The 27794-nt window shown below is 38.8% G+C and overlaps 1 protein-coding gene across 2 annotated transcripts; it reads right to left on the bottom strand.

Moving 5' to 3' along the window:
• Positions 1-23586, bottom strand: GSPT1 (G1 to S phase transition 1). Of its 2 annotated transcripts, none has more exons than XM_054390815.1 (15): positions 23175-23586; positions 12507-12554; positions 12072-12113; positions 11107-11334; positions 10139-10172; positions 8532-8609; positions 7085-7265; positions 6570-6724; positions 5116-5256; positions 4280-4373; positions 3870-3950; positions 1943-2116; positions 1413-1502; positions 893-1061; positions 1-229 (listed from the first exon to the last, which is right to left on the bottom strand). In XM_054390815.1, the coding sequence occupies exons 1-15, from the start codon at positions 23584-23586 to the stop codon at positions 177-179; spliced, it is 1980 nt and encodes a 659-aa protein (XP_054246790.1). In that variant the 3' UTR covers positions 1-176. The 2 variants fall into 2 exon arrangements, with proteins under 2 accessions (XP_054246790.1, XP_054246791.1); XM_054390816.1 differs by having other exon boundaries at positions 23286-23324.
• Positions 23587-27794: the final 4208 nt, after the last annotated feature.

Here is a 27794-nt window from a genome sequence, read left to right as displayed (position 1 = left end):
GCAGAGCTCTCAATATGAGAAAGCTGACATAATGTGGACCTTTGCTGTGAAATTTGCCTTTGCAAAATATGGGGAAAAGTTTATCAATGGGCAGAAAATAAGAAGGCGGTGTGAAGTAGGCTTTTGCAGAGTCGATTTTCCTCACAGTATTGTGCGGGGGTCATTGAGAAAAATGCTTAGTCCTTCTCTGGAACCAGTTTCAGAACTTTTCCAATTGCAATGGTCTTACCTAAACCAAGGAGACAAACAGAAAAGTTACACTTGTTGTGTAAAGAACATGTAAGCCTCTAAGCAGATGAAAACTCTCTCCCAAAATACAGGCTCTTGAGAGTATTAGAAATTATACAGTGAATAAATTGTTGCATTGCAGAATGAAAGCACTGATGTATTTTAAAAGCATAATAAAACCTTAAAAAGAGTAAAATTGCTATTCTCACAGTAAAGAATACATTGTGAATTGTGGGAAGCCTGCTCTACATTCATCTAAGGAAAAAGCAAGGCAGAATACTTTTTACCAGATCTGTTTACTGCTTTTAAAAAGAGAATTTTTAAAATATATTCCACAAATCTACAAATTTTACCAGGGCAAGCACGAGTTAAAGCCCACCACACAAACCCTCTTTTCTAGCTCTAAAGAGAGAAAGTATGGTTTTCATATTGCAGTTGGACATTGCAGGATGCACTAAGAAAATAGCGCTGGGAATTTCTCAAATTCAACCTATTGTTTCCCAGTGCATCTGAGGGAATAACCACACTTTTTGTTACTAGTGAGAACTCTGCATAGTAACTATTTGCTTAGATTTACTTTTCCATTGTTACCCAGACTGTGCATGCTCTCCTACTCCAAACAACTGTATTTTTTTAGCAGTTAGCAGCTGTCAAACAGTCTTACCCTCATCTCTTAAGGTAAAGCGACCCATCTGAGGGAAATCTTTGAATGTCTCAAGGCAGATAGTTCCTGCTGTCCTTAAACGGGCAATGCATACTTGATCTTGTTTCACAAAACGGGGCCGTGTCTTACTTTTTTCTCCTGTTTTTTTGTCTACCAAGCAGATTAAGGCCTGTATTAGAAAAAACAAAACAAAACAAAAAACAAAAAAGGCAGCTGTGATTGCTAAAATAAGGATTATTTTTTCTTGGTGAACAAAACTGATGTGATCTTAGAAACAAACAAGCCAACCCTTGTAAGATTTACTGCACAGGAGTCAATCATGACTTACCACACTTTTCAGAAGGTTTATGCTAATAGTTGAAGTTATTTTTGGTTGTGTTATAGTACCCACCAAAGATTCCAGTGCTCAAGACTGGAGCACTGATGCGTTAATTGCTCTACAGATGTGTGTCATGACAGAACTCCTCACTCCAACAAGGAGATTGTCTATGTTTGTGTTGCAACTTAAAAGGATGCTTACTGTTATCTCAACTTCTTCAATACAGGTGTGGATGTGCAGCACTGCATTATAACCTGGGCAGATAATGGATTTGTGCTCAATTATCACTATCTGCAAAACAATTAAAAAGAAGTGTTTTTTCCTATTTTCGTTATAGAAGAGCAGAGAATAACCAAGTGCAGAACTATATTAAAACATATCGAACAATACACACACAACAAATTTTTGTGAAAGAAAAAAACCCAAACCCCTTAGTTGTTTATGATATGAACGTAAAATAATGTAAGGATTTGCCTTACAAGATTTTGCTTTCATGATTACAGGTACCTAAAACCTTCACTGAGAATTTCCTTTAAAACAAATGCTATTTTAAAATCTCAGTGATGTCAGAGTATTTGACATACATGCTATTGTCAATTTAAAGATATGATAGCGAATATGAAATCTGAACTGAAATGTCAAACTACTGAAGTTTAGATTTCATGAAACAGAAGCAAAACATTGTGCTACATTTTCCCCACCTCACAGCAGTCAAATGCTAGTTATTCTACCTGGGCATCAAACGTGCGTCCGGAATGACACAGGTTGTTGGGATCACAGAGAATAAATCCTGGAAGGATCTCTTCCTCTTCAATTCCCTTCAGTCTGATCTTTAGATTTTCACCTGGGGCTACTGAATCAGTTTCTACATCATCGGAAAGGATTCCAAGAACCTCCACATTGTGCTTAAAGAAAGCAAAAATGCAGTTTTCTATTGTGAATATTTTAGTCTGGTACAAAACAATTGTAATACAACAGAATTTTAATAAGTAACTCCATTACAGTTTAAATTCATTATTTTTGGTTTTGCAAGCTTATGAGCATTTGAAATACTTGAATGCAAGTTCAAGATACCAGCTACTGATAACTAAAACATCATATTTAATAAAATGTTTTAATGTAATTCTATGGTATATATTCAATGGAAAGCAAATTTTAAAAATATCCACTCAATATATTTCTCAAAGTGAAATGAGTTTAAAAATTGCAGAGCTGAGATACAATGGATGCATATTATCTAAGAAGAAAGCAAAAGCCACATTGTCATATGGATATGTTGCATTCAAAACGGAACATTCAGAATATTAACACAATCCAGGAAATCCTAGAATCCTGAAGTCTTTCAAGATTCCTAGAGAAAATGATAAAAATACCAAATGTATATTAATGAACTCTATCCAAGCAAACAGCAAAATGTATTTCCTAATGTTCCTATATGTTTTAACCTCTCTTTGGATTTTTGCATCTTCACACAGTTCTAGATACCAACAGAAAATAAATATTGGAAGGACTGAGAAGTTAAATTGTTTCAGAAACAACTCCATTGTTCTGACTTCCTGAAGTTTTAGTACAATCCTCATTAACTGCCAAAGTAATAATAATAAAAAAGTATGTCATCAAAAGCAGCATCTATATACTGATTATAAATTCTGTAGATTTAGTTAAAACCACTTACACTGTATTAATTTCTCCTAATCACGTCTGGGTGTCACATGCAGCTCAAGCTGTTCTATAACAAGCCATTGTCTGCTAAATTACCTTATGAAAAGAAGATCTGAAACTGTTTTAGTCTCAATTTTAGCAGTTCTTGTAAACGGTGACATAGAAGTCAATCTAATTAATGTATTATGATTAGAAAATATCAGCTTTCAATAAGCTGTACCTTTATTGTACATTTGATTATTGAAATACTTTCTAGGAAACTACCTCAGCCTACAGAACTGTAAAAAGTGTGTCAGCTTAAAGCAAGATGACTTGAATAGGTGTAAGGACAAAATTTCCAGGCCCTTTTCATAAGAAAGCAGTGGAAACAAACACTACCATTAGCCAAGTACACTATTCTCATCCACTGCTTTTCCCCAACTGTGTTTTTACATCCTTTGTTTTTGTATCATCACATTCTTCAGGAGAACATGACAATTCCAAATAGTGACCTTCCAGTATGGAACAGCTACCTACCTGCAAAACCAGCCTATTCTTAATGAAGGCAAACTTTAGGTCTTTAACTGAAACATACTGTGTACTGTTCGTGTCCTTTAATTTTTCCTTTTTCTCTGTTTATTTAGGGAAGGGAAAAAAAATATCCAACAAATCCACAATAAAAAAAAGGAAAAAAAGAAAGGAAGTTTTGAGTAGCTTTAACCCACAGCAGGAAAAAAGTTTTGTGGGCCAACCATAGAAATCCAAAGTAAAACAGTTCAAATATGCTTCAATGATTTCTAGCCCTGCAATTGAGTTTACTAAGGAGACAACTGGAGTTCTGAATGCTAAGGAAGTAAACTATACACACACCTGGGAACATCACTCATGTAAAACATGAAAGCTTAGTTGTGTTCAACTGAGAAACAGAAACTTCCCTGACTTAAAGTGATGAGAATCTTTAAGAATCAAGCTCTAAAAACCAGAGTAATAACATTAAGTATCTAAACCTTACTATACCTTGTTTGGCATCATCACAAGTTGCTGTCCTTTGCAAATAGAGCCCGACTCCAGCTTCCCAAGGACCACAGTGCCCATATCCTTCACAAAAAGGAATTATTACATAAAAGTTGGAAACATTTCTCTAAAAGGGTCTGCTCTATTTATGATACAATTCTAAGTATGATTACTTCACCCTTAGTTACTCAGCACTGCTATACTTAATGTTTTGGAAACAGTTTTCATGAGAGATTACAGATTGAGAGTCACATATAGTACAAAAATTATTTACTTTCCACCTCAGTTCTACAGTTGGCAATGCAGACATATCAAAGAAAAAAAAATAGCCTCTAAAAATATAGCTGTTGTCCATTTGATGCTTTTAGAAAACAGTCCATTTATACTTTCAAAGCTATTATTTTAATTTGTACCTTATATTTATCCACTATTGGCAGCCTGATTGGTCCATCAACTGAGCGGTTGAAGTTTGGCAAATTATCCAGGTATGGAATAAATGGTAATCCACTAAAAGAACAGAAGGCATTTGTTTCAAATTTGAGAGCACCCTTCTATTTGAAAATTACTCAGAATGGCTAAATGCAGTCCAACAAAAGGCATGATTTTTGTTCTGTCACCATTAAAAACAGTGACCTCTAAGACAGTTAAATCTATCATAACATCCCATCATTAGCGTCTACTTCACCCTGACATGTTAATGCCCAGGAAGCACAGGTATCTCAAGTTACATTACAGACATATTTCAGGCACATAAATTATTCCTGCAAGACTCTTGCTAGATGCATAACATGCTTTGGAAATACAAAACCATAAGCAAAGTCCAAATCTCATTTGCATTAGTATGTTTTAACTGCCATGAACATGACATCCAGTGAGAGACACAGCTTGTCACTAATTATAATACAGCTTCAAGCAAACTGCTCACATTAAACAATTACTCATTCTTTGCAGCATGTCAACTGCAGCATCACTGGGAAAAAAAAAATCAAGGGCTAGTACAGCACTCAAACTCACAAAGCCTAAGAACACTGCTAATACTATTACAGAGTCTGCTAATCTTCTGCAGTTAGCAAATGCTTTTATTTGGCTTATTGCATGGCTGTGTTCTTGTTGCCCTGACTGCATTTCAAACACTTTATAAAGCACAGCTACCACATACCCATGACTCTACTTCTTCCTAGCTACACTCTAAAATTCACTGTCATTGCAATACAGCAAATATTCAAGCTGTTCAATTTAAGATACATACATATACCAAGGACAGAACTCTGACTGTTCTTTAAGGTTTGCACCAGTCAGTCCTGAGCATGGCATGAAATGGATATCCTTTTTGGGATTGAAGCCAACTTTCTTCAAAAATGGCACCAGTTTCTCTTTACATTCTTCATATCTGTTAAAATGACAAGCAGATAAAGTTAACTTCCAATTATTCTAGCATGACAAACCCCACAGACATTTAATTTTCATCAAGTTATCCTGTGAGCAGCAAGCAAACCTAATAAAGCAGTGGCTTATTCACATCTTCACCCCAGTCTTCCAGCACTACTTGGTATTGTCTACTCCCCCCATTCCTCTGCTCCCCAAGATCGTGTTTGCTCCGTAAACCTCAATTACTGGTCTGGGTAAGCAGCAGCATGTACCTGTATCTGCTTTTAAGACATAGATCCAGGTCAAGATAGCAGGACAGATCAAGGAGACAGCTACTGAAAACGTGCAGGCTTTCAATTCAGTTGTGTCTTGGTCTCCCTCAATCTCCTACATAATTTCCTAAGACTTAATGCTACCTAGTTCTATTGCACTTCTTCCTCTCAGTCAGTTTCAGCTGAATTCCGTATGTCAGAATTTTGGGGCTTTCCACAAAAACTTTCATGATCCTTGACAGCACAGCAAGTTCTCTGACAACTCTTGTCATACTGTGGGAGAAAACTCCATCTCATCATCACGCAAGTATCTCTAGGGAAGGACTAAGTTATACTTTTTATCATCCTGCTTGAAGAGGTGAGAAGAAAGCTGTGACAGAAGCCATAAATTAAAATCTTTTAGTATCATTTGAGCATTATGGCAGAAAAGAATAACTAAATCTTTTTATTAGTTACTTAAATATTACACAGACTTTCTAGTTATTTTTATCCAGCCTCTTATCACTGCAAGATTACCTCCTTTCTTCTCACAACTGTGATCACAACCCACTTGAATATGTTATTTGCTTATTTAATTCAGCTTATTATTTAAGAGAAACTCCAAATAATACAGGGCGGACACAAAATGGACAGGATAACAACTGTTCTCACCAAATCCAAGCCAGGAGTTCTGCAGAAATATGGCCAAGCAATCAAGAATCTGGCAAGCTGAACTACTGAAAACAAAGTCACTTCCTTGTAGGTTCAATATAAAGTTTCCAACTCAACAGTTAAACTATGTTAGAATGCATGGATCTGTTCAGTATGGCTGCACAGGTCCTAGCAGTTGAAAGTGAATGTTTTAAAGTGTAGAAATTCAGTCTTAGTTGAGAGGCACTGTCCTAGGCACTGTGCCTCTGTTTTTCCTGTAATTTTGAAAACCTCTGTCTACCAGTCTACCATTCTTTCAACAAAAATAGGGTGCAAATCTTTTTTCCTTCAAAATCACTTCAAAACTTAAAAATTACTTTTTTTTAATCAGTATCTTCTAAAGAAAATGATTTTTTTTCAGTATTAAACTCACCTTTCATTACTCCAATTTACAGTTGGATCATCCATTTTATTAATAAGAACTATTAGATGCTTTACACCTGCTGTTTTTGCTAACATGGCATGTTCTCTTGTTTGTCCACCTTTCTCAAATCCAGTTTCAAACTCTCCTTTTCTTGCAGAAATCACCTAATTAGAAACACACGTTTTAATAAGAGTTCTACAATGCTCACAACAGAACAATCAATGGGTAATACTGCTTCATGCAAAAATAACTTTGGGTAGTCAAAACCACTAAAAGCTTTCAAAATGCTCTGGCATGTCCTCAATATTACCCGCTAGTTTCTGCACTGACAAAAACAGCATGAGACTTGTGGACCATTTTGTGAAGCTGTTAATTTACTCCAAACCCTACTCAACTTGGTAGGCTTAAGATCTGAACATTTTGCTCACTCACTGTAATTAACTAAAAGGCTAAACAAGCAAACAAATCCCAAAAAGCATAATTCCACAGTATATCCAAAATAAAAGAATCTGATTTGGTCTTACCAGCACAGCAAGATCAGCTTGAGAAGCCCCACCAATCATATTTGGAACAAAGCTCTTATGTCCAGGAGCATCTAGAATAGTGAAGTGTTTCTTCTCAGTTTCAAAATAGGCACGACCCACTTCTACTGTTTTACCTTTGTCTCGTTCTTCTTGGTTTGTGTCTAAGGCCCATGAAAGGTACCTAAAAAAACCCAACAAACCAAATATTCTATTTTTGTATTAAATTTTACTAAATTGATGTATTATGATTCACTCATAAAATGTTCTTTTTTTTTCTGCTCAGCTGTTCTAACCATGCCAGCATTACTGAACTCAGGCATTTCCAGGACCACGATGTTTTATTGAATGTCCTGTGAGCTGCAGTGCCCAGAGCTGACTCTCCCTCACTAAAACCCAATTTTTAGTTAATATATTCTCCACATACAAGGTAACCTCAAGTACTTTGAGCATTGTCTCAGTTTGAAAAGCACCTCTGGATCAAATATAAAACAATTCCCCTCTCTCAACACAATTAACTAAAAATTAGTTCTGATTTGCACATTTGTATTATGAGAACTGCTATTATTAGTTCTTGGCTATTTGCACATAACAAACCAGAGGTTGGCTATGAAATAGACACCACCTTTATTCACCCTGTCTTTGATAATTTGATCAAATCTACTGTTGTCCCATCCTAATCATATTTTATCCTATTGGCCACTGACAAACCTAGCTCTAAGTTAGAAAGATGAACTGCATTTTTAAAGAAAATTATCTAGCTCTTTCAGGTTGTGAAAATTGGTGAATAGAAAGGGGAGAGAAAAAAATACACTCACCAAGAAGAAAAGTAGTGGTAACTAACTGGCATAACATGTCAATGTTTTCCCACCATTACCAGCAGCTAATAAAGATATTTAGCTTGTCTGATAATATCTGAAGAGACACTGCTAGCTCAGCTGCTAGTGATCAGGGAGGGGGCATCAAGGGCTATTAAACACAAAGATGTCTTTTCCAGCTCAAGAGGTTCCCAAGTCAGAGAAAGCAGTAAACATTGGGAATTACAGATACATAATCAGAGTCTTCTACAAGCAGTAGCTATTTGTCACCGATTCTGGTCTAGATAGCACGGTAGATGGCATTTGGTTTGTACCAGTATGCATGCTCCTCTGGCCTGTGTTTCTGGAAGATTTTAGCCAATCCAAGCATCAGGTTTTAATCAGCTAACAAGATTCAAGAAGGAATTTATGTGTGGTAGCTGGATGGGAAGGTCTTTCTGCAGAATATTTTTTAGGGAAAGGAGCATTTCTGAAATGTGTACTCTGCAATACAGCACAGAATTTTGAATTGCAGAGTAAATCTGCTCAAATTTCAAGACTCTCAACAAATGAGATGAGCTAAAAACCAGTTTCCCATTTTCATCACTGCACAAAGAGAAAAAGCAGGTTATTAATCTTTACTAAGTTCATACCATGTTTCTCTGTTTTTTTCTTTAGCTTCTCTTTCATATTTTTCAAGTGTTCTTTTGTCAACCATTCCTGTCAAATACCTAAGAAGGTGGGGAACAGGGAAGGGGGGGGAAGAGAAAACAAAGTGCAGTTTTACATAAGCAAAAACACAGCTCCAAATATATAAATACTTATACAACCTCTGCAAACTATTAAAAAAAAAAACTGTAATAGCCTGATGTGAGCAGCAGTTGTAATTTTTTCTCCACAAAAAGCCACACCATTATCTGATATGTAAAAGTACACCAGTACCACTTCAGCAGAAGTATAAGGACTGGGTTTTTTTAAAGCCTAATTATAAAATGCTCTACAGAAGGAAGTTTAGAAAAGGAATGACATCCTGTTAAGTCCATTTCTGAGACTAATCCAGTGTTTCAAAATTAATTAAAAATTCTGATGGGTGAAATTTTCACCACTTTCCTTTACATTTCATAAAAGGAGGTGGTGGTATTTTTGATTTTTTAGATATAACAAGTAAACTGATACTTTAAGAGAAATCTTTTAGTTACAAAAAACATCAAGTAGTGTACAGTTATTATATTAGAACTTACAGATTTTCCCTCAGATATTTCTGCTTTATCTTCTAATAACAGTAATCTACTTACTTTATACAGAAAACTAATAATAAGAGTAAAAAAAAAAAAAAAAAGGGTTAATGTCAAAGTTGGTACAAGCACTCTATTTTTTTCCCCCCTTACAACAAAGGGGTTATTCTTACAACAAGGGATATTCTGGAAAAATGAAAGACAACAGAAGCCTTTAGGAACACAACACATGGGTAGGAGCGTTAAGAATAACCGTCTCCTTGTACAAGGAGAATACTCAGACACATCAGATAATGAAATGCTAATTTGCTGTAGTAGGAAGTACAAGGTTAAATGTAGCATGACAATTCCAGCATTCCAGTTTGCTCAAAACAAAACAAGATCAAAATGCCAAGACAAAGACCTCCCACTTTTGCTGAGAATATTATTTTAAAATCACAGAAATATTTTGCACCAGCAGGATAGCACTTATTTTTTCATGTGCTGCTTGCTTTCCATTCCTTGGTTTCACAAACTCTAAGACCTAGCTGCATTTATTTTAAAAAATGCTCATTACAATATTGCAGCCTCTAGATACTGTTTATAAAATCGACTTAGAAGATTCATTATTATCATTTCAAATTTTGAAATCAAATTATGCCTGATAATGATAGCACCAGAAAATAAGGATATTCAATGTTTGGGTTTTTTTAGCCTTCACCAAAACCATGAAGCTTTACAAAGGTATAAGCAGTTTCACGTAGCATTTTAAAATGTCAAACAGTCATGTTCTAAGAAACGGATTAGGTTTTTTAATTTAATAATGTAAGCTCTTGCAGAGTTGTTTCCATTAAGTGAAACTCCTATAGCAGTAAGATCAAATTTGCTGGAATTATGGAATTCCAAAGACAGTTAGGTAACTAAATTGAGGAGAGTAACATTCTATTTAAAAAATATTCATCTAATGTTCATCTAATATTCATCTAATGTTACTTAATATTTTTAATTCTCAAGAAAACCAGCAAGTATAAAAATTGTTTCCTTACATTATTTGTCCTCCAATAGTTGATTTGCCAGCATCTAACAAACAAAACAAAAATAAAAAAATTGTGATTCACAATTTAAAAGAAAATCTTACAAAAAGAAAACAATTATGAAAAAATTAATCTATTTGCAAATATATATATTTTAATTGTTTTTGAAGCATCTCTCAGCTTCCCTTGTCTCCGTAAGAATTCACTGTCAAGTCGATTACACTGAGTTTTGAAGTCTGTTTTCATACACATAAACTGCTCATCATCCACAAAAAAAACCCCTCAAGCAGGACCCAGAACAAGTGTGGATTAAGTGTGGGAAGCTCTTCTGAAAGCCCTCTCTCTGCTTCCTTTCTCCCCTGTCCCTAACATCTGTGGGCTGCTCTTCAATATCAGGATGTATTTCTACCCACTGCCTTAAGAGCACTACAAATGAAATTTACTGTAAAACTCACAATTCTTCTGTACTTTTTATACCACTTAAGCTCGTTGAAACTATTCAAATTGGGACATTTTTTGCTATAATGACTTCTTTTAACCGTCAGTTATGCTTATCTATTGTTTATAGCTCTACAAGTTTTAATATTTGAATCCTGTATTTTGAATGTAATAAGAACCCTCTAAAAATATTATTAAAAACAAGCAGAAAAACACTGCTTTCCCATTTTTGTTCTTTGGATCATAAAGACAGATGTGTCATCTAAACACTCATTAGAGCAGGTACCCAAGAACTCATGAATACAGACACTGCTGCATGCAAGAGAACATGGGCACTCTATCCTTAACACTCCAGCCCTGAAAGACTTTAAGTCTTTTGATTCCTCCAGAGCAGCTTGATTAGAATGAATACTTCTACTAGTCTATAGACATGGCAAATACAATACATCCCTACAAAGAGAGGGATTAATTTTTAACTCTTCCTAGTTCTAGATAATACACCACACAAGGACCCAGTTGCTTCCCATTCATGTACAGCTTACCTACATGCCCGATGAATACTACATTTACATGCTCCTTTTTAGGAGCACCTGGTGGTGCTACAACAGATTTCGGTTTTGGTATTTCCTCTTCCTCTTCCATCATTTCCTGAGCGCTTTCTTCAGAAGGCCCTGCATCCCCTGTGGGACCACCTCCTAGCTCTGCTTCACTTGTTTCTTCTTTGTGGTCCCATGACTCTTCTGGGGACATCTCTGTCTCTCCATTTTCCACTAAAAATTAAGCAGTTAGATATATTCAAATAGATAATGAAATTAAAAGCAGCGACTATGGAGAAAAGCTCCTGCTCCAAAGATGCAATCAAAAGACTTCAACTATCCAGTCGGTTTATGTCCTCCTACATAGAAGTGGGCAATTGCTACTTGGTTTTGAAATGCCTATTACTGGAAGCTTTCAAACTGACTTGTGTGCTGTCATCAGAAAACTATGATTCACAAGGATGAAGAGACTTCTGTTTGAACAGGGCAACAACTTTACAAGGGAAAAAAAACAAATGTGAAGATCCACTCAGACCATGATGCCAGCCTAAATCCACAGATACACACTACCATTTGATTAGAAAGAAAAGGAGAGGGATAGTGCTTGAAGTTCTCTCCACCACCACACAAACAAGGAGAGACACAACTTCCATGTTCTGATTGTTCATATTAACTAAATACATAGAAGTGATCAGTAACCACAATTTCATGGATATGAATGGGACTATTTTGTAATAGGAAATTATTTTCAAATAAGGCACTGATGCTTTTTCAGTGTCCAAGTAATCCAACTGTACCTGTCAATTATTTCTTTCCTAATCTAAGTAAAAACACAATGAAAACTAGTAAGAACCAAAATTGCAAAGGCTCAATAAGGTATTCTTCAATTTTGTTTTGCAATGATTCAGCAAAAGCATTACAATAGTATTTTACAGTACTATCACACTGATATGGAACAATTCTCATCTTACCAACAGATTCTGAAATTTCCATGTTAACAGCAGCATTTGAACCTGGGGGTGGGGAAAAAAGAAAAGAAAACTATTAAGGACATACTTACCATGACAATATGAAGAGCAAAGAAAATCTGAATTACTAAATTAGTAAAAAGCTAGTTCAGATGTTTGGGCACTTGACAAAGCTGCTTAATATACAGACTCAATTTTTAAGATTCTGCTTCATGCAAGCTTTATGACCCTGTGGTCTTTATGTGCCTTGCTTGACTGGCTATAAAATTGTAAATGACAACAAATAACAACACTGCCTTACAACAAAAGTATGAGGATAAAGAGAATGGAGGTTGGAAAATATTCATAGGGATTTTTAATAAGGAGATTCTTCGCAATAATTTTGAAATCATGTTTTATGGAGCTGTGTTGCACTCAGTCAGAACACAAGAAAATTACCTTCACAAGAGGTTGTCTGCTCCTCTGGAGAAGTCTCTATAGGTGCACCTGTGGGGAAGAAATTTAACTTTTAAAATACAGTAAGGTAACCAAGTTCCACAATTAGTCATAAAAAAAAATTTAAATCTCCCAATTCTATTGCAATAAGTATATTTAAAAAAACTCCCCTCCAAAAACTGTACTAAGTATAGCCTTCAAGTACAAATACTTGTAAAGGACACTATCTAAAAGTTGTGAATACACCTGTTGTAAAAAGTGTATTTTTCTTCCCCACATGTAAAGATCCTTTAAAACTTTAAGTATTAAGTAATTTTTATATACACTGTATTTTACCTGCCTACCCTCTTTGCTATGGTGGCTATTTTAAGTGTTAGCATGTAACTGCTATTTAAAAATGTCAAATCTGTTCCACTGTACCCAAAGAAACAATGTGTGTGTGGTGCCACAACTGTACATCTTACAGGCATACCTACAATGCTATTGTACTTCAATTGCACATAAACATTGAGCAGAAAATTAAAACAAGCTATTAGGAATAAATTCTTAAGATATTCTGTACTTACTGGTATCAAGAGATGATTAACTCATTCATATGCCTGGTAAGTTTGCCAGTTCTTAAACACCATGATAGAGTTGCATTACTAGGGAGGCAATCTTAGCAGTCATGTGCATATCAAAGCCACAACTATGTGTTTTGAATAGATCAGTCAAGCTTCTCATGCACTAAACCATGACACTAACCTATATGCCGAGCTATAACTAATTATGAAACCTGGTTAACAGTTAAAACACATGATGTTTCAGAATGTTATTCCACATGACCAAGAGGCCTTCTATAATTATCCCAAAAACTTTAACATATTTGTTTTTTCTTAGTATAAATTCAGTTTCACATTTCTTTGAAACAAGCCCATCACCTTATTTTTTTTCAGCCACATACCAAAATCATACCCTATGTTTAGCTGTACTCCAGCTCTCCTTCAATCCCTATTACAAAAACAGATCTTACAGCATTACTTGCTCTATATGCATGATGGGACCTAAAGATGAAACAAATCCCTTCAAAAGAACAAAAACATAGAGAAGGACCTGACTCTAAGCCTCTTTGCTTTCGTGCTGTTTGCGTATTTGCTGCAGACTTCTATAAAGTGGAGCAGTGCAGCAAAAACTGGAAGAGGGCCAGAGGACAAAGCTTGCAGGCAGGGTGAATGTGGGTCACAGCACAACACCCAATGACCAGCAGTGGAGGGGCACAGAAACAGAGAAGAGGAAACTGTTCTGAGCCAGGTTTCCTGTGCTCCCGTGTTATGTCCTACATGACCTACACTCTAGGGTCTCAAAACCACAGGAACAAAACTTAAGAGAATGATTTAATACAGTAAGTAAATGCATAAGGATAGAATACCTTCAGATTCCTTCTAAGGAATGATATATTACTGCCATTTGAGAGCTGGAAAAGACTCAAATCCTGTTTATGAGCATGGTAAGTAGTGGCACAGAACCAACAGCCTCCATTTTGTGACATATCAGAAGACTGTTGGCTATTTCACACATAGTATGGTTGGGATGTATAAATATATTCATTACAAGATACAAGCTTTTGATTTCACTCCTGTCCATAATGAAATATTATTAAATGCACCTGCCTTGAAACAGAGGTTCTGCAAGTGATTGAACAGCAGTTAAGTCAACCAAAAGCATTCATAATAAACTTAGCTCTACTTTCTGGTCTGTAATACACCAGGCATACAGACTGGAAAAAAGAAGTTTCTTCACAAATAACAGAGAGGAGGTAGGAAACTCTTAACCTAAAAAGGTCCACCTGTTAAATTTTGTATGAGTCTAGCACACAAGAGAATCAACGTCAAAGTTTGTGTATGGATCCTAAACAGTACTAATGCCACACAATCAATGGGCAACAGATAACCCAGTTACGAGCACAGCCACTTACTATGTTCTGGTCACTTTGGTACACAAGTGGCAAACCTGTTTGAAAGTGGACATTGAATTACAAGAAACACACAGTGTTCCTTCAAAGCAGAAAAGGAAGATGAGCTGCTCTCTAAAAAAAGTTCACTGTAAAGAAACAAAGTAAAAATCCCCAAAGAATCTTAATTTCCAAAAGAACACAGTTTAAGTGATAAAAGTAAACACTCCCTTAGCAATTGTTTACTTCTAATATACAATTTCAGGTTATGTCAAGATATTTCAGGTACTGGTGCACTGCAAATGAATATCCAAGAGAAAAGTTTCACTTTGAAGGGTGAGATTTTGCTCTGTATGGAAGTGAACAGATTGCCTGAAGTATGCCTTTAAGATAACCAAGTGAAAAAGAAGGATGGATGACTCCTGATTCTTGGATCACTGGGTTGCTGCATTTCGCTCTTTGTCATCTCTTCTTCCTTTAGCCCTAGTGCACATGTAACTATTGAAGCTCCAGGAAGAGAGATGGCCTGATTGAAAACTGAATCTAACAGCTTTTGGGTGGATCAGCAGTCTGAAGCAATTTATCAGCTGGGTACAAGAGCACTACTAGTGCCATGGCAAAGAGGGAAGGAAGGCATTCTCAACAGTTCCAGGAAAATCACTTCACCTTTCAGTTCTGAAATATCTAGGGAACCTTTGGATCACAAAAAAACCCCAAGATGACAATTCTGAATCTTGTTGACATAAACTTACTACCTAGGGCTCAATACTGGATTAGGACATGAGAAGAAGTCCAAACTCCACACTGTCTGTTTGGGCAAATCCCATGAACTGAAGTAACCTTAATTTTGTCCATGAGGTGAAGACAGTCGTAACAAAATACCTTCAAAGATGAGGGAAACCAAGAAAGGTTCTAATAGTCCTTGCAACTTAACCTGATCTCTCCAAAACACAGAAGCAGATAAGCAGTTTTTCCTTGTGTGTTTTCTGGAAGTCAGGAAAGTGGTAACATTTACTGTCAGTGTAAAAACATCATATACAGCAAATTAAACACAAATCAGAAAAAACTGTTCAGCTTGAAAATTCTAGATCCTCATCTGTAAAAATCATTCAGATAAGAATCTTGTCATATGAGAGGGATTCAAAACCAGTAGTTCTGATGAAATTTGGTTTTAAAGCCAGAACATATCTTAAATTATGTCAAATCTTTAAGATTCACTCACATGTGATGGACAATTTGATTTTACACACCATCCTCCACACTCCATCTCTCATCGCACTGGAAGTCAGGAACTGTTGTTGCAACCTTATTCATTGTATTGCATAAGGTGAGGAGCTTATCTTTAGCCCTTTTGAACATCACGGCCCTTGAACATTATTTTGGAATATCTCTTGTCAATGCCAAAGGCAAGAATGGATACACAAGCTACATTTATCTACTGGCAGATCATCAGACAAGGACATTATGTAATTCAGATGCTTGTCTGAAACAAGGGATTTTTTTTTTTTTTAAACTACAAAATTCACTGGAGGAGTATTCACACTCCCACTAAAAAGTCCAAAACTGCACAACTTTTAAAACGTGGTAATGGGTCTCTAAAACACACCTAATGTCTGAAAACAATGCCACAAGCATCCACTCTGTCTATCTCATTCACATGGCTTTCTACTATAGCTGATGAGTTTGTTGTATATTACACTAAATTTCATACTTGCGTTTTTGTTGTACAATACGACCAAAGCTGCACAGGTAGAATGAATTTTAAAAAAGAAGTTGAGGCATGTCTCCAAACAAGCAGACAACATTTCAGTGGTTAACAGGTCACTCCTCAGCAGCAGTTACCTGAGCCACACCATGAGTGCCTTCACAGAACTGGTCAGAGGGCATAATTTGTTGCAATGCACAGCAGCACTCACAGCTCTCAGCCTGCTCCACTACTGGAGTGAAAAGACAGTACTGCTACCTCACAATTGAGGTAGACTATGAGGTTAGCAGAACTGTGTGCACAACACAGTAAAGTAGGAAGAAAAAAAAAAAAGGTACATTCAGTTTGAAAGAAGTGTTTTATCTACAAAACTCGGTTGGTCTGTACAAAAAGTTTGTTGCTGCTCCTCCAATACAGACACCAAGTTCCTTCACAGCAATTCCTGGAAGGCTGAACAGTAAAGAAATGCATGACACCTTTCTCTATGTGTGATCTGAACACATAAGTTCAGCACACATTTACACAATAATCAAATAGTTTCAACAGTTTTCATGAATTACACAGCAGATGTTTGCCCCCATCCTTTAAAAAAAAAAAAAAAAAAGGCACAAAGGGAATTATATCAGAGCAAAAAATAAGGGTCTGAGTCAAACAGAGCATGAGAATTAAGAAATAATTTTAAAAAAATTAACATTCTTAATTAACCAAACCCACAAAAAATAACTTTCAGCATAGAGAAAAAGCATTTCATATTCAGTATTTTAAAATACACATAAATAAAAGGTTTTCAGGAGATCAGTGTAAAGCAGTTGGTTTCAAAGTTAGCTTAGATGCAAAATTATCTTCTTGTCTCTACCCCACTTCATAGTCTATGCCATAGCTTCACCAATAGACACAGAGATGCATGCCCAGTTTTTGAAATGCACCAATGTAAGAGCAGCTTTAATAGTTTTAAGATGGCTTTGTAAAAGTTTTTAAGATGACTTTAAAAGTCTTCTCTGGAGACTTTCAAGACCCATCTGGATGCATTCCCATGCAACCTGTGATAGATTCTACGGTCCTGCTCTGGCAGGGGACTTGGACTTGATCTCCTGAGGTCCTTTTCAACCCATAACATTCTGTGAGCCTGTAAAATTTACCAAAAAAATGAACACTTGCTGTTTATGTATAAGATTTTACGACTTGCTAACTTAGTAAAAGAGCAACCTTTTTCCTTCCACAGTGGGAACACACCTTAACTTTATCTTATCTAAACCCAGCATGCTTCTTCACATCTAAGACTAAGAAAGCTTACAGGGACTTTCAAGGAATATAACGAAAGCCCTTTTCCTTAAGGCCAAGTATTTGTACTCAGTTGATAACTTGATTTTTGAGAGAGAGATAAGAAAACAAGCTCTATATTAGAACAGGTAAGCATTCCACACTCTAAGAAAGATCTCTTACAACCTACTAGAAACAAATTAAAACAAACCCACAAAAACAAACCTAAGCACCCCATGGATACCTCATTAGGTTAAAGCTCGGGATGGTAACGTTTACACATGAAAGAACAAACTTTACACAAATTCTCAGACTATTATAAAGAAGAAATAATATTGTATTACCTACCCTAAACTAACTTCTCGACTGGAATTCAGTCAGTGTCATTTTCACACAGACCTTTCAAAACACACTGATTCAACTTTTTCCTACTTCTCTTGCTTGGGTGTCACTCCTCACAAAACAGGAGAGAACTCCAAAATTCTAAAAGTGGAATTGTAAAAATCAGACTGCCAATAGAAACCAAGAATTATACCAAATAGTTTTTTGTGTTCATTTTGATAGAGTAATCGAGCTTTAAGCTAACATCATGCCTTCAAATACGTTAAATCAGCAGTTCAAGCCAGAGTGCTGAACACATGGTCAGCAGACCGCATGTAGACTCCAGGACAGTTCTTCTAGTCCACAGCCAGCTCCCAGCAGTCTGTCTTTTACCAGAGTCATGCAAAGGCCACAAGCCTGATGAATTATTCTAACAGGAGCAACACGATCCTGGCTACCTTCCTGGGGACAGTTCAGATGCAGACAAAGGACATCTGTGTAATACATTGGCACCTTGACTGCATCACACAGATATATAATATCTGATCATCTGGCGAGTCAGTGCCAAGATACATAGCCTTTTTCTGCACTGACTGCTTTAAAAGGGGTTGTGCAGCTCAGCTGTCTAGAGAAGCTGATACAGAAGAACACTGCTCTAGATAGCCAAGTGATGACTCAAATCAAGATTTTCTTTTTTATAAGGATTTATACCATATACTGGCATTCACAAAATGACACTGATTTGCTGTCATGTAACCATGCAAGATCACCACTATGAAGTATTAACATTACCAAGTATTGTCTTAACTTTACCAGTTGAGAAGTATTAGCATTACCACCACCCCACTTGTGAGAAAATCATCAGCATATGGCTATTCAAATGTTGACAAGAATAAATGATATAATCCTTTCATATAATAGCTTCTTGAATTGTGTACTACTAGTTTTAGACAAACCACACTTAGCAAGTTCGTATGCAAAGTGAAGTCTCAAGATCTGAACTGTTGAGGAGTCTTAAAATACAGTCCATAGAGAATGGTGTAAAATCAGCTTTGGGGAACATAATGATACAGATAACTCAGTTTCTGGAAATTGTAGGCTTCAGAACTGAAGAAGGCATTGAAACTCCTTTTGTTTCTGATCGGGGTGGTAGGGTGTGTGTGTGTGTGAAGTGTTTGGATGTCCCAACTAGCTACAAGGTCAAGAAAAATGAGGACAGGGAAAACCACAAAGATAGATGCTGTAACCATTTATTTACAGCATCTGAAAGCAGAGGATGTCCAGCTGCTTGAATGTAACTAATTGAAGTGACTACTGCAGACAAGTGAAGATATTTAGGGAGTGAAGCGATCCAAAGGGCACTGATTAAGCCAGATGTCACTTGGCTCAATAATAATGTAAGGTGCAGGTCTATGCTGTAGTTAACAAATTTGCTCAGCAATGTATGTGAAATGGTCAAAAGAGCTATTAAGTGAAGCCACAGCACTAATACCACCAAAAGCATAAAGGTTATCTTTCCTTACACTAGCTGCTATGTGTCACAACACACTTCTTGTTCTTGCTACTTTGTATTAATGACACTTATCCCCCCCCTCTTCCCCAAGTACACTCACTGCAAAGCATTGAACTATTTAGGCTGAAAGGGACCCCAGGAAGTTTTGTCTCCTGCTCCAAGCAGTCAACAGCAAATACTTAAAAAGTACTTCTAAAATGAAGACAAACTAACATAAAATATAGTAAGGACCACACAGAAAACTGTGATGAATTTTACTGAGAATCCTTTGAATATTTGAGAACTATGCAAAAAATGAACCACAAGATTGCAAGTTAATGCTGCATTAGCAAAAACTTAACTTTTCATACCTGAGAGCCAAACAAAACTTAGGTAGAAAAAAATCTTATTAATCAACCCATGACAGGAGGAAAGGTTTTAAGTATTCCCTAGTATCTCCATACCATGTCTTGATATGGAACAAACAAAAAGCCCTCCAAATGCAATTACATTTTATATAAGCTTCCAGAATTAATAAACCATACTGTAAGTCATAGATGCTACAGAACAGTGAAGCTGCAAGGTTAAGGTGTGGTTAAGAATGTTTAGAGGCCCTAACACAAATATACTGACAAATTTATTTTACTGACTATCACACCTTGCCTTAATTTAGTTAATTTCACTAGTTCAGCAACTGCTATCTACAGTAAGTTTCCTCAGAAGCACAACTTGTTCATTACATACTTGACATGCTCACTGGAAGGAACTGTGGTACAGCAATGTCTGCTGCAGACAGACTCAAGTCATCTCTATTTCACATTTTCAACAAAATCCAACAAGAAAAGATTTTATGCAAATGAGTTTGATCGACAATCTGATAAAAGCAAGTCCTTGCAGCTACATTTGGAACATACTGGTTTTAATCTGTTCTTTAGGTTCAAAAATTTAAATAACATATGCTTTTTGCATAGAAAAAAATGATAATTTAATTCCAAGCTAATTCTGAAACTATCTGCAAATAAAAATTATTTTAGTGGCAAACATTAGTCAGATATTCTCCCTAATATACAATTTACAATCAAAAGAAAGCATACATAAATCAGAAGTTTTAGAGTAAACTGCTTGGAATGCAGGTCTTGGGAGCTTCAGGAACTTCCTAATTTTAGAAAGTTAACATCTTGTTCCCTAAATGGCTTCTGTGAGCATTATTTCAGTCCTCTAAACATAAGTGATAGGATTTTTATACAAATTACTAACCTCACAGTTATTGTGCATACAATGGAACATTATCACACAATGTGGCCATACAGTGGAGATAATTCTTGACCTACAACAGCCCTTTGATTAATACGGAATTGTGAAGAAAAGCATTACTAAGGACTTCAGGCCACTTATGTCGTCAAACTGACACACAGCTTTATAGACTCTTCCTAAGAATCACAATTATGAATGTAGATACTTCCCAATACAAACCAGTATTTGTACAGCCCTCAATAGAGACAGTAAGAATTTTTTTTCTACTAACGTCATGAAAAATGAGTGGCATGAACACTTAACTCCATATGGGAGCAAAAGCAAACTGGGTTGCTGAAAAGTAACCTATTCAGCACCACTGCCTAATCACATGTTCTGACTTATTTCCTGAGTAAACTCCACCTAGTTGTTCTAGCCAGGAGAGTATTTGTCACCTTACTCGAACATCTGCAAGGACAAGACTGTTAATTACTTTCCGTAACCCAGTACATCAGACCTGGGAAAGTAAGTAATGAGTATGGTATTTCAGTTCAAAAAGAAACTAGGGTTTTTGTTTGCTTTATTGTAAACTGCAGATTTTTGTCTGCTTAATCTTAGAGACATCCAAGTTAATTACAGAAACTCAAAATTCTCAACCTTAAAGATGACATACAAGGAAGGTAAAGTTATGCCGGGCAGATTATAGTACTATGTAGGAAATGTACTCAGCAGCTAAAATGGAAAGAAAAGGTATCCTGATCATTCCAGATGACCAATAAAGATGTCTCTGGAAAGGCAAAGCTCATCATAGGCCTCAGAATTAGCAAAAGGAGAGCATGAATAAACAAATATAATGAGCAGGTGAAGAAATTTAGTTGAAATCCTTACCAAAAAAATGTAAAAATTAAATACAGGAAGTCTTAAAAGAAACCTTACAAAAGCAGCTGGGGAGAAAACCCAAAGGTAACATAAAAATCCCCAAGAAAGTTTTCAGTTATAGTATTGATTATATAGTTAAAAAAAACCCAACAACAAACACCTAAAACTCACATTGTAGTGACCAAAAAAACACACTAGACTGAATTTTCAAAGGTGCATTGCATGTTCAGCACAGCCTCAAGCTATCTATTCTACCTTTACACCTGTGAACCTTAACATATACATTTATCCTAAATGGAATGCAAGTTTGCTCATGGATGCTTGGAATTATATTTTCATGCACTTATGTATTGCCTGCCTGCATAGCACGTGAGCAACATTTTCTTATAAAAAAATCTAGAGTGCCGAACAGCTGTACAGAAAGATACCTGATATTTGCTCCAACACACAAAAAAACCTGAGTTAATATTCTGATATGAAAATTGTAAAAATTCATATATGAAAGTTACAGGGTTTAGTTGTTAACATCTGGTGACTTTAGATACTACGGAGAAGAGGACTAATTAATTTATTAAATCATAATGCAATACATAATAAGCCACAATCAACAGGAAATTGTGACAAACAATTACAAGTAGCCACTTCAGTGAAATTTAATTACAAGAATCAGTATCTGAAATACTAGTCTGTTTCATACTGTAGTAATAGGGATATAAAGAATTATAGAATAAGGTGTTAAAACTATCATATTCAGGCAGGCCTCAAACTTAGCTGTAGGACTGACATTAAAATACTGCCACAAAGTTAGCTAGCATGTCTGACATTTGGAAGGACCCTCAGTTAGGAGCTGTAAATTAAAGTAGCTCTCCTTTAATTTCCCATATGCAAATTAATCTAGTATAAACACTGGCTGCTTACGCAAAGATCCTTTGAAATTAAAAGCAGGGTAAATTTCAAGCTATTCCACTGACCGAGCCAGCTAGACAAACCTCCCTTTCCTACTAATCACTTATCAGCGTTGTATTAGAAAAAAAAAAAAAAAACAAAAACCCCAAACATACTACTAGATAATCTTCAAAAAGACAGTTAAGATACATCCAAACCACTGGTGACTGAATCATTGCTGCTCTCCCCAGCAACACTACATTTATTACCACCAAAACCTTCGACACCTTCTCTTCTGGTTCAGGAAACAGAGGTACGTGGTTTCCTCTCGTCATGGGCGACCCTTTGCGAGTAAAGCTACCAGGGAGATGTACACAAGACCCACACAGAGCCAGACAACACCATACACTGATGCTGCTTGCACACAAAACCGGTATCGCGGCTTGGCCTCCCACAGCACACCCCGCAGAGCCCCCACCAGCCCAGGTGTACAACAGCGGCCTGCAGACCCCCTCCCATAGTCCCCACGAACTCTCCGGGATGCATCAGACGCCGCAATCAGCTCCGCTACAACGCCCCACGCTCCCCCCGCCGGCCAGACTCTGCTACCTTGCGCCCCTTCCCCCAGATCCGTCTCCTGCGCAAGGCTTCCCCTCAGCGGCACCTCCATATGCGCCTACCTTCACCTCACGCTGACGAGACCCTCCTGCCGTTAGGTCCCAGGGCCCCAGGCCAGGTCACTCTCCCACCCCCCGGGGCAGGTCGACTCTTGGACCACCCTGACCCAGACGCTGCCGCCCAAGCGCGCGGTCCGCACCCCATCAGCCTGACCCATTCGGTCCCCGGGCTGCCAGCCGCTTCCCGGTCCAGCCCACCCGGCTCCGTCGCCCGCCCGCCGGAGGCTCTCCGCGCTGCGCTCCAGCCCCGCGTGGCCCGGCCCTTCCTCCCCCACGGTGGCCCAACAACCCTCTTCCTGGGCCCCTCCGCAGCACAGCCCCGAGCCCTTCCAACATGGCCCCCATCCCTCCGCCCTCTGCGCCCACCCGCCGGCTAGCCCTGTCCCGGCACGGCAATTACCGGGGGGTGGTGGCGGCGGCAGGCCTGGCGGGGGTGAGGGTGGCGGCAGGCCGGGCGCCGGGCCCCCCCTCAGGAAGGACGGCACGAACTCGGCGGCGTGGACATTGGGCACGAAGGGCTTGGCGTTGACGTTCAGCTGCCGGCTGAAGGCCGCCCCGAGCAGCTCCTGCTGGGCCTCGGCCTCCGCGGCCGGCGGGGCGGACCCCGAGCCAGCGCCGCTGCCCGGCTCGATGTCTGCCTGATCCCAGCAGTCGGGAGCCGAGTCGCTGCTGCTCCCGCTGCCGCTCCCGTTCGCCTCCATTTTGTGGCTGCCCCACAAGCCTCTGCGGTCCCGAAACGTCTCCCAGCGTCCGGGGTAAGGGGGAAGCCGGCGGCGGCACCGACTCAGCACTCGCTCCGGCGATTCCGCGTGTACTCCACCGCCCCGACGCGAGCGCAGTATGGCCTCCTGAAGTTCCCGTACCTCCTCCCCACAGCTTCCCCTGACGCCATTTTAGTAGTTTTTAGATCCCGGGGACCTCATCCCACAACACGGCCGGGGCCAGGAGTCAGAACTACCAGGACCATCATGACTTGCGCGACCCCGTTGGCCCTCCTCCCCGGGAGAGCTGGGCAGTGTAGTTGCCTGCGCTCTCTGCACGCTGAGGAACTACAATTCCTGACAGCCTTCGCGTTCGTCTTCCGTTTTTTCCGTCTCCGCCTTCGATTCCGGGTGGAGACGGGACATGTAGTTGGCGCGAGTGCCTCAGGCGGGACAAGAACTACCCGTCCCAGCAGGCCAGGGTCTAGTGTTCCCTCAGGCGACACTGGTGTCTTGCCCCGCAGGGCTCTGGGAAGTGCAGTTTGCAAAGGCGTCATCGCCGGGTGGCTGGTCTCCACTCCGTCGTTCCACAAGCGGGTTGCGGGCGTCTCGGCTGCTCCAAGGGGGCCGGCTATGCCCCTCGCCGCCGGAAAGCTACCCCGTCCCGCGGGGGTGAGCGGCGGGGCCTGAGGAGAGCGGACCCGACGCGGGGTGTCACTTCGCTGGATTTCCCGCCTCCCTTGAGGACTCAGTATATGGGAGCGGTTGAAGACGTGCTCGTTTCAGCTTTTACCTATGCAAAATTGCACCTACATAGTTCTAGAAAGCGTAGATGCTGAGTGACAGTACAGTGACAGCACCTGCGTGAGGTCAGTAACCTCCCCAGTGAAGATTTGTGAGCACACGGGCACTCGCCTGAGTGATACGATTTCTGTACATGCCACACTGTAAGTTTACAAGATGTTTTAAAAGTTCCAGTTTTGGTAATTCTACAGTATGCTTTGACTGGGTTAGTCTGTGGCAGCATTTAATCTTGGACTGTTCAGTGTTAAGTGCTAGAAAAAACAAGTGCTTGAGAGATGGGAGTTTGCTTACATACGAGGACTGAGTCATCTGCAGCATTGTTTATATTAGAACACTGGAGAACAGGTTATGAAGTTGTTTTGAAAGCACATGGGCTTCAAATAGAATCATTAAGGTTGGAAAAGACCTTTAAGATCATCATGTCCAACCATAACCCAGCTACCATGACCACCAAACTAGATCCAAGTTGCTACATCCACAGGCTTCTTTGAACACCTCCAGGGATGATGATTCCACTACCTCCCTGTGCAGCCTTTTCCAACATCTCACCATTCTCTCAGTAAAGAAGTTTTTCTTAATGTCCAATATAAATCACCCTTGGCACATTTCCTCTCATCCTATCACTAGTTACTTGGGAGAAGAGACCAACACCAGTCTCACTGCAGCCTCCTTTCAGGTAGTTGTAGAGAGCAGTAAGATCTCCCCTTAGCCTTCTCTTCACCAGACTAAACAACTGCAGCTCCCTCAGCTGCTCCTTTATGACCCATCCTTCAAACCCCTCACAAGCCTCATTGCTCTTCTCTGGACATGCTCCGGGACCTTGATGTCTTTCCTGTACTGTGGCATCCAGAACTGAACACAGTACTCAAGCTGTGGCCTCACCAAGGTTAACTACAGGGGCACAATGACTTCTCCTGCTGGACACACTGTTTTTGATAGAGGCCAGGATGCTGTTGGCCTTGACCACCTGGGCAAACTGCTAGCTCATGTTCCACCAGCTGTCCACTGGTACTCCCAGATCCTTTTCCACTGGGCTGCTTTTCAGATCCTCCTCCCCAAGCCTGTCGCATTGCTTGGGATTGTTGTGACCAAAGTGCTGGACCCAGCACATGGACTTGTTAAACCTCATTCCGCTGACCTGAGTTCATCAATCTAACCTGTCCAGCTCTCTCTGTAGAACTGTCCTACCCTCGAGCAGATCAACATTCCCACTAAGTTCAGTGTCATCTGCAAACTTGCTGATGGTGCCCTCAATTTCCTCATCCAAATAATTAATAAAGACATTAAACAGAACTGAACCCAGTACCAATCCCAGGATTTAATTCCCTTTATCACAACTTTTTGGACCTAGCTGTCCTGCCATTTTTTGATACACCAGAGTCCACCTGGCTATGCCATGGGCCACAAGGTTCTTGAGCAGAATGCTGAAAATGTAAAGAACTCAATTCAGTACAAAATCCAGTGCATTTTTGGTGGGAGAATTAGACAAATTCCTGAAGTGGCAGTTATGTAACATAATCCTAGCACAAGAAGCATCTAATTTCTGGCTGCACGCCAGCAGCACCATGACAAGCAAGAAATTCTAAATTGCAGGTAATGCACATGTGTTAATGGAAAAAAGTGTTTCCATCCAATCACGTTCAGGGAAAACTAGTGGGTAGTACTTACAAAAGTAACACCACTGATAACTGATTTTGGAAAAAAAGTCGTAGTTCACAATGAAAGACCACTGAGAGCTTCCCCTCATGAGAGACTGATGTTTTAAAGACCTCATGAAAGTCACTCTCTGGTTGTTCTCTAGTACAGAGTTCTTTGCCAGTTTTCAGACACACATTGTCAGGGCCTCTATTTTTCAAAGTTGAGATTAATTAAGATTCTCATATGTGTTACTGTTGTACTATTTAGAATTTGATTAAACTACAAGTTGCTCAGGTGTCTGTGGCAATCATGCTTCTGTTAAGAAGGAAAAAAAGACATACACAGTCCTGTTGAGACCTGGGATAGAAGCAGGAATAGGATATGATCCTTTATTCATCAGGGGAATGGGGGAAGCATTTAGAAGTAAAGCTATGGGATTAAGAAATAAGTTTCCTTAGCAGCTAGTACAGATAGCATCATAAGGAACACTTCAATATAGTACACAGAACTTCCTAAAGGTTTGTTTGGGTTTGGGTTTTTGTTTGTTTGGATTTTTAAATTTAAATACTAACCTTTGCTTGACACTTATTAACCAGTAGGTATTGATATGTTTAATTTAGTATGAAAACAAAGTAATAGCATTTGGGACAAATGAGCTCATGGCTCCTACTACTCCTGAATGATAAAAATCCAGTGGAAACCAAGCTTCACAAATTCTGCTGACACAGTAGCTTGTTATTGCACATTTTTTACTGTCATTATGAGCATTTAATAGCTCAGGTTTATAATTACTGCAATGCTGCATGGCAAGCTTGTTTTTTGTTTGAGTGTTGACACAGCCTACAAGTCAGGAAGGGCTTAACTGGAGCCAGGTACTGTATTTTCAGGGCAATTAAGACTTACTTAAGGTTACCAGTACACAGAACATGTAGGCAGTAGTTCTTACATACACTTTGACACTCCTGTGAAGACTTCTTGAAGAGTTTTGGAATGGAACTTCATTTTGCCAGCTCCTAAAGTATTGGGTTGTGATTTTTTGGGTTTTTTGGGGGGGCAGGGTGGGGGTGGCATGTGCAGGGAGTGGGACCAGCCATGTGTTTGATCAAAGGTATGGAAGCGTATACTGCCACTGATTTCAGGGGAAAAGAATTATTTGTTATGCAATATTCCTGCCTTCCTTGACATGTACTTACTCCCTAGGTACTTGCTAGAATATAAACAATTAGTACACGGAATTTCAGAAGATGCCAGATGTCTTTCAGAGTGTACAAACCTGTTTTGCAGGCTGTCTAGCACCTAGGAATTGTGTAAACTCAAACACAACATTTTTAACAGGGCTAGTAGTTTGCTTTTCCACTTATGAACAGCTGGTACTCAAAACAAAACCTAAGTGGAATCATGATAATTTAATGTCAAACTATCTACTGAAATGCAAATTGTCATTTCTCTTGATCTTTTATTGTTTAAATCTCTTTTTCATCAAAATGTTTAGAATAAATATACTAGCTCTTCATTTAATAGATACTAAAAAGCTTTTCTTACTGAGAATCACCCATATAAACCCATCATCACATCATGAATGACTTGAATTATCAAAACACTGCTCAGAAAAGAAGAGGCTGGACCACCTCACGGTTAACACGTGGAGGCTGTGACAGTCACAGTTCTACCTGTCCTTGCACTGCCTTCTAGTTCTTGTCAGACCCTTTGCTGAGTCAGTCTATCTCATTAAATTTAGCTACAGAACAATCCACTTTTTTTTTTTT

The sequence above is a fragment of the Indicator indicator genome, chromosome 22, assembly GCF_027791375.1.
Source record: "Indicator indicator isolate 239-I01 chromosome 22, UM_Iind_1.1, whole genome shotgun sequence".
NCBI classification, from domain to species: Eukaryota; Metazoa; Chordata; class Aves; order Piciformes; family Indicatoridae; genus Indicator; species Indicator indicator.
Note: the sequence above shows the minus strand (reverse complement) of the source record. Positions and strands in the feature narration are given on the sequence as shown.

What these genes read in the sequence shown, in the direction of transcription:
- GSPT1 (XM_054390815.1), bottom strand. Translation starts at nt 23,586, where the DNA reads ATGGAGGCGAACGGGAGCGGCAGCGGGAGCAGCAGCGACTCGGCTCCC. An exon ending in GTAAATTGGAGTAATGAAAG is followed by an intron (nt 5,257 to 6,569) that starts GTGAGTTTAATA and finishes TCATTTTAACAG; the next exon opens with ATATGAAGAATGTAAAGAGA. An exon ending in GAGTTCTGTCCTTGGTATAT is followed by an intron (nt 4,374 to 5,115) that starts GTATGTATCTTA and finishes CTGTTCTTTTAG; the next exon opens with TGGATTACCATTTATTCCAT.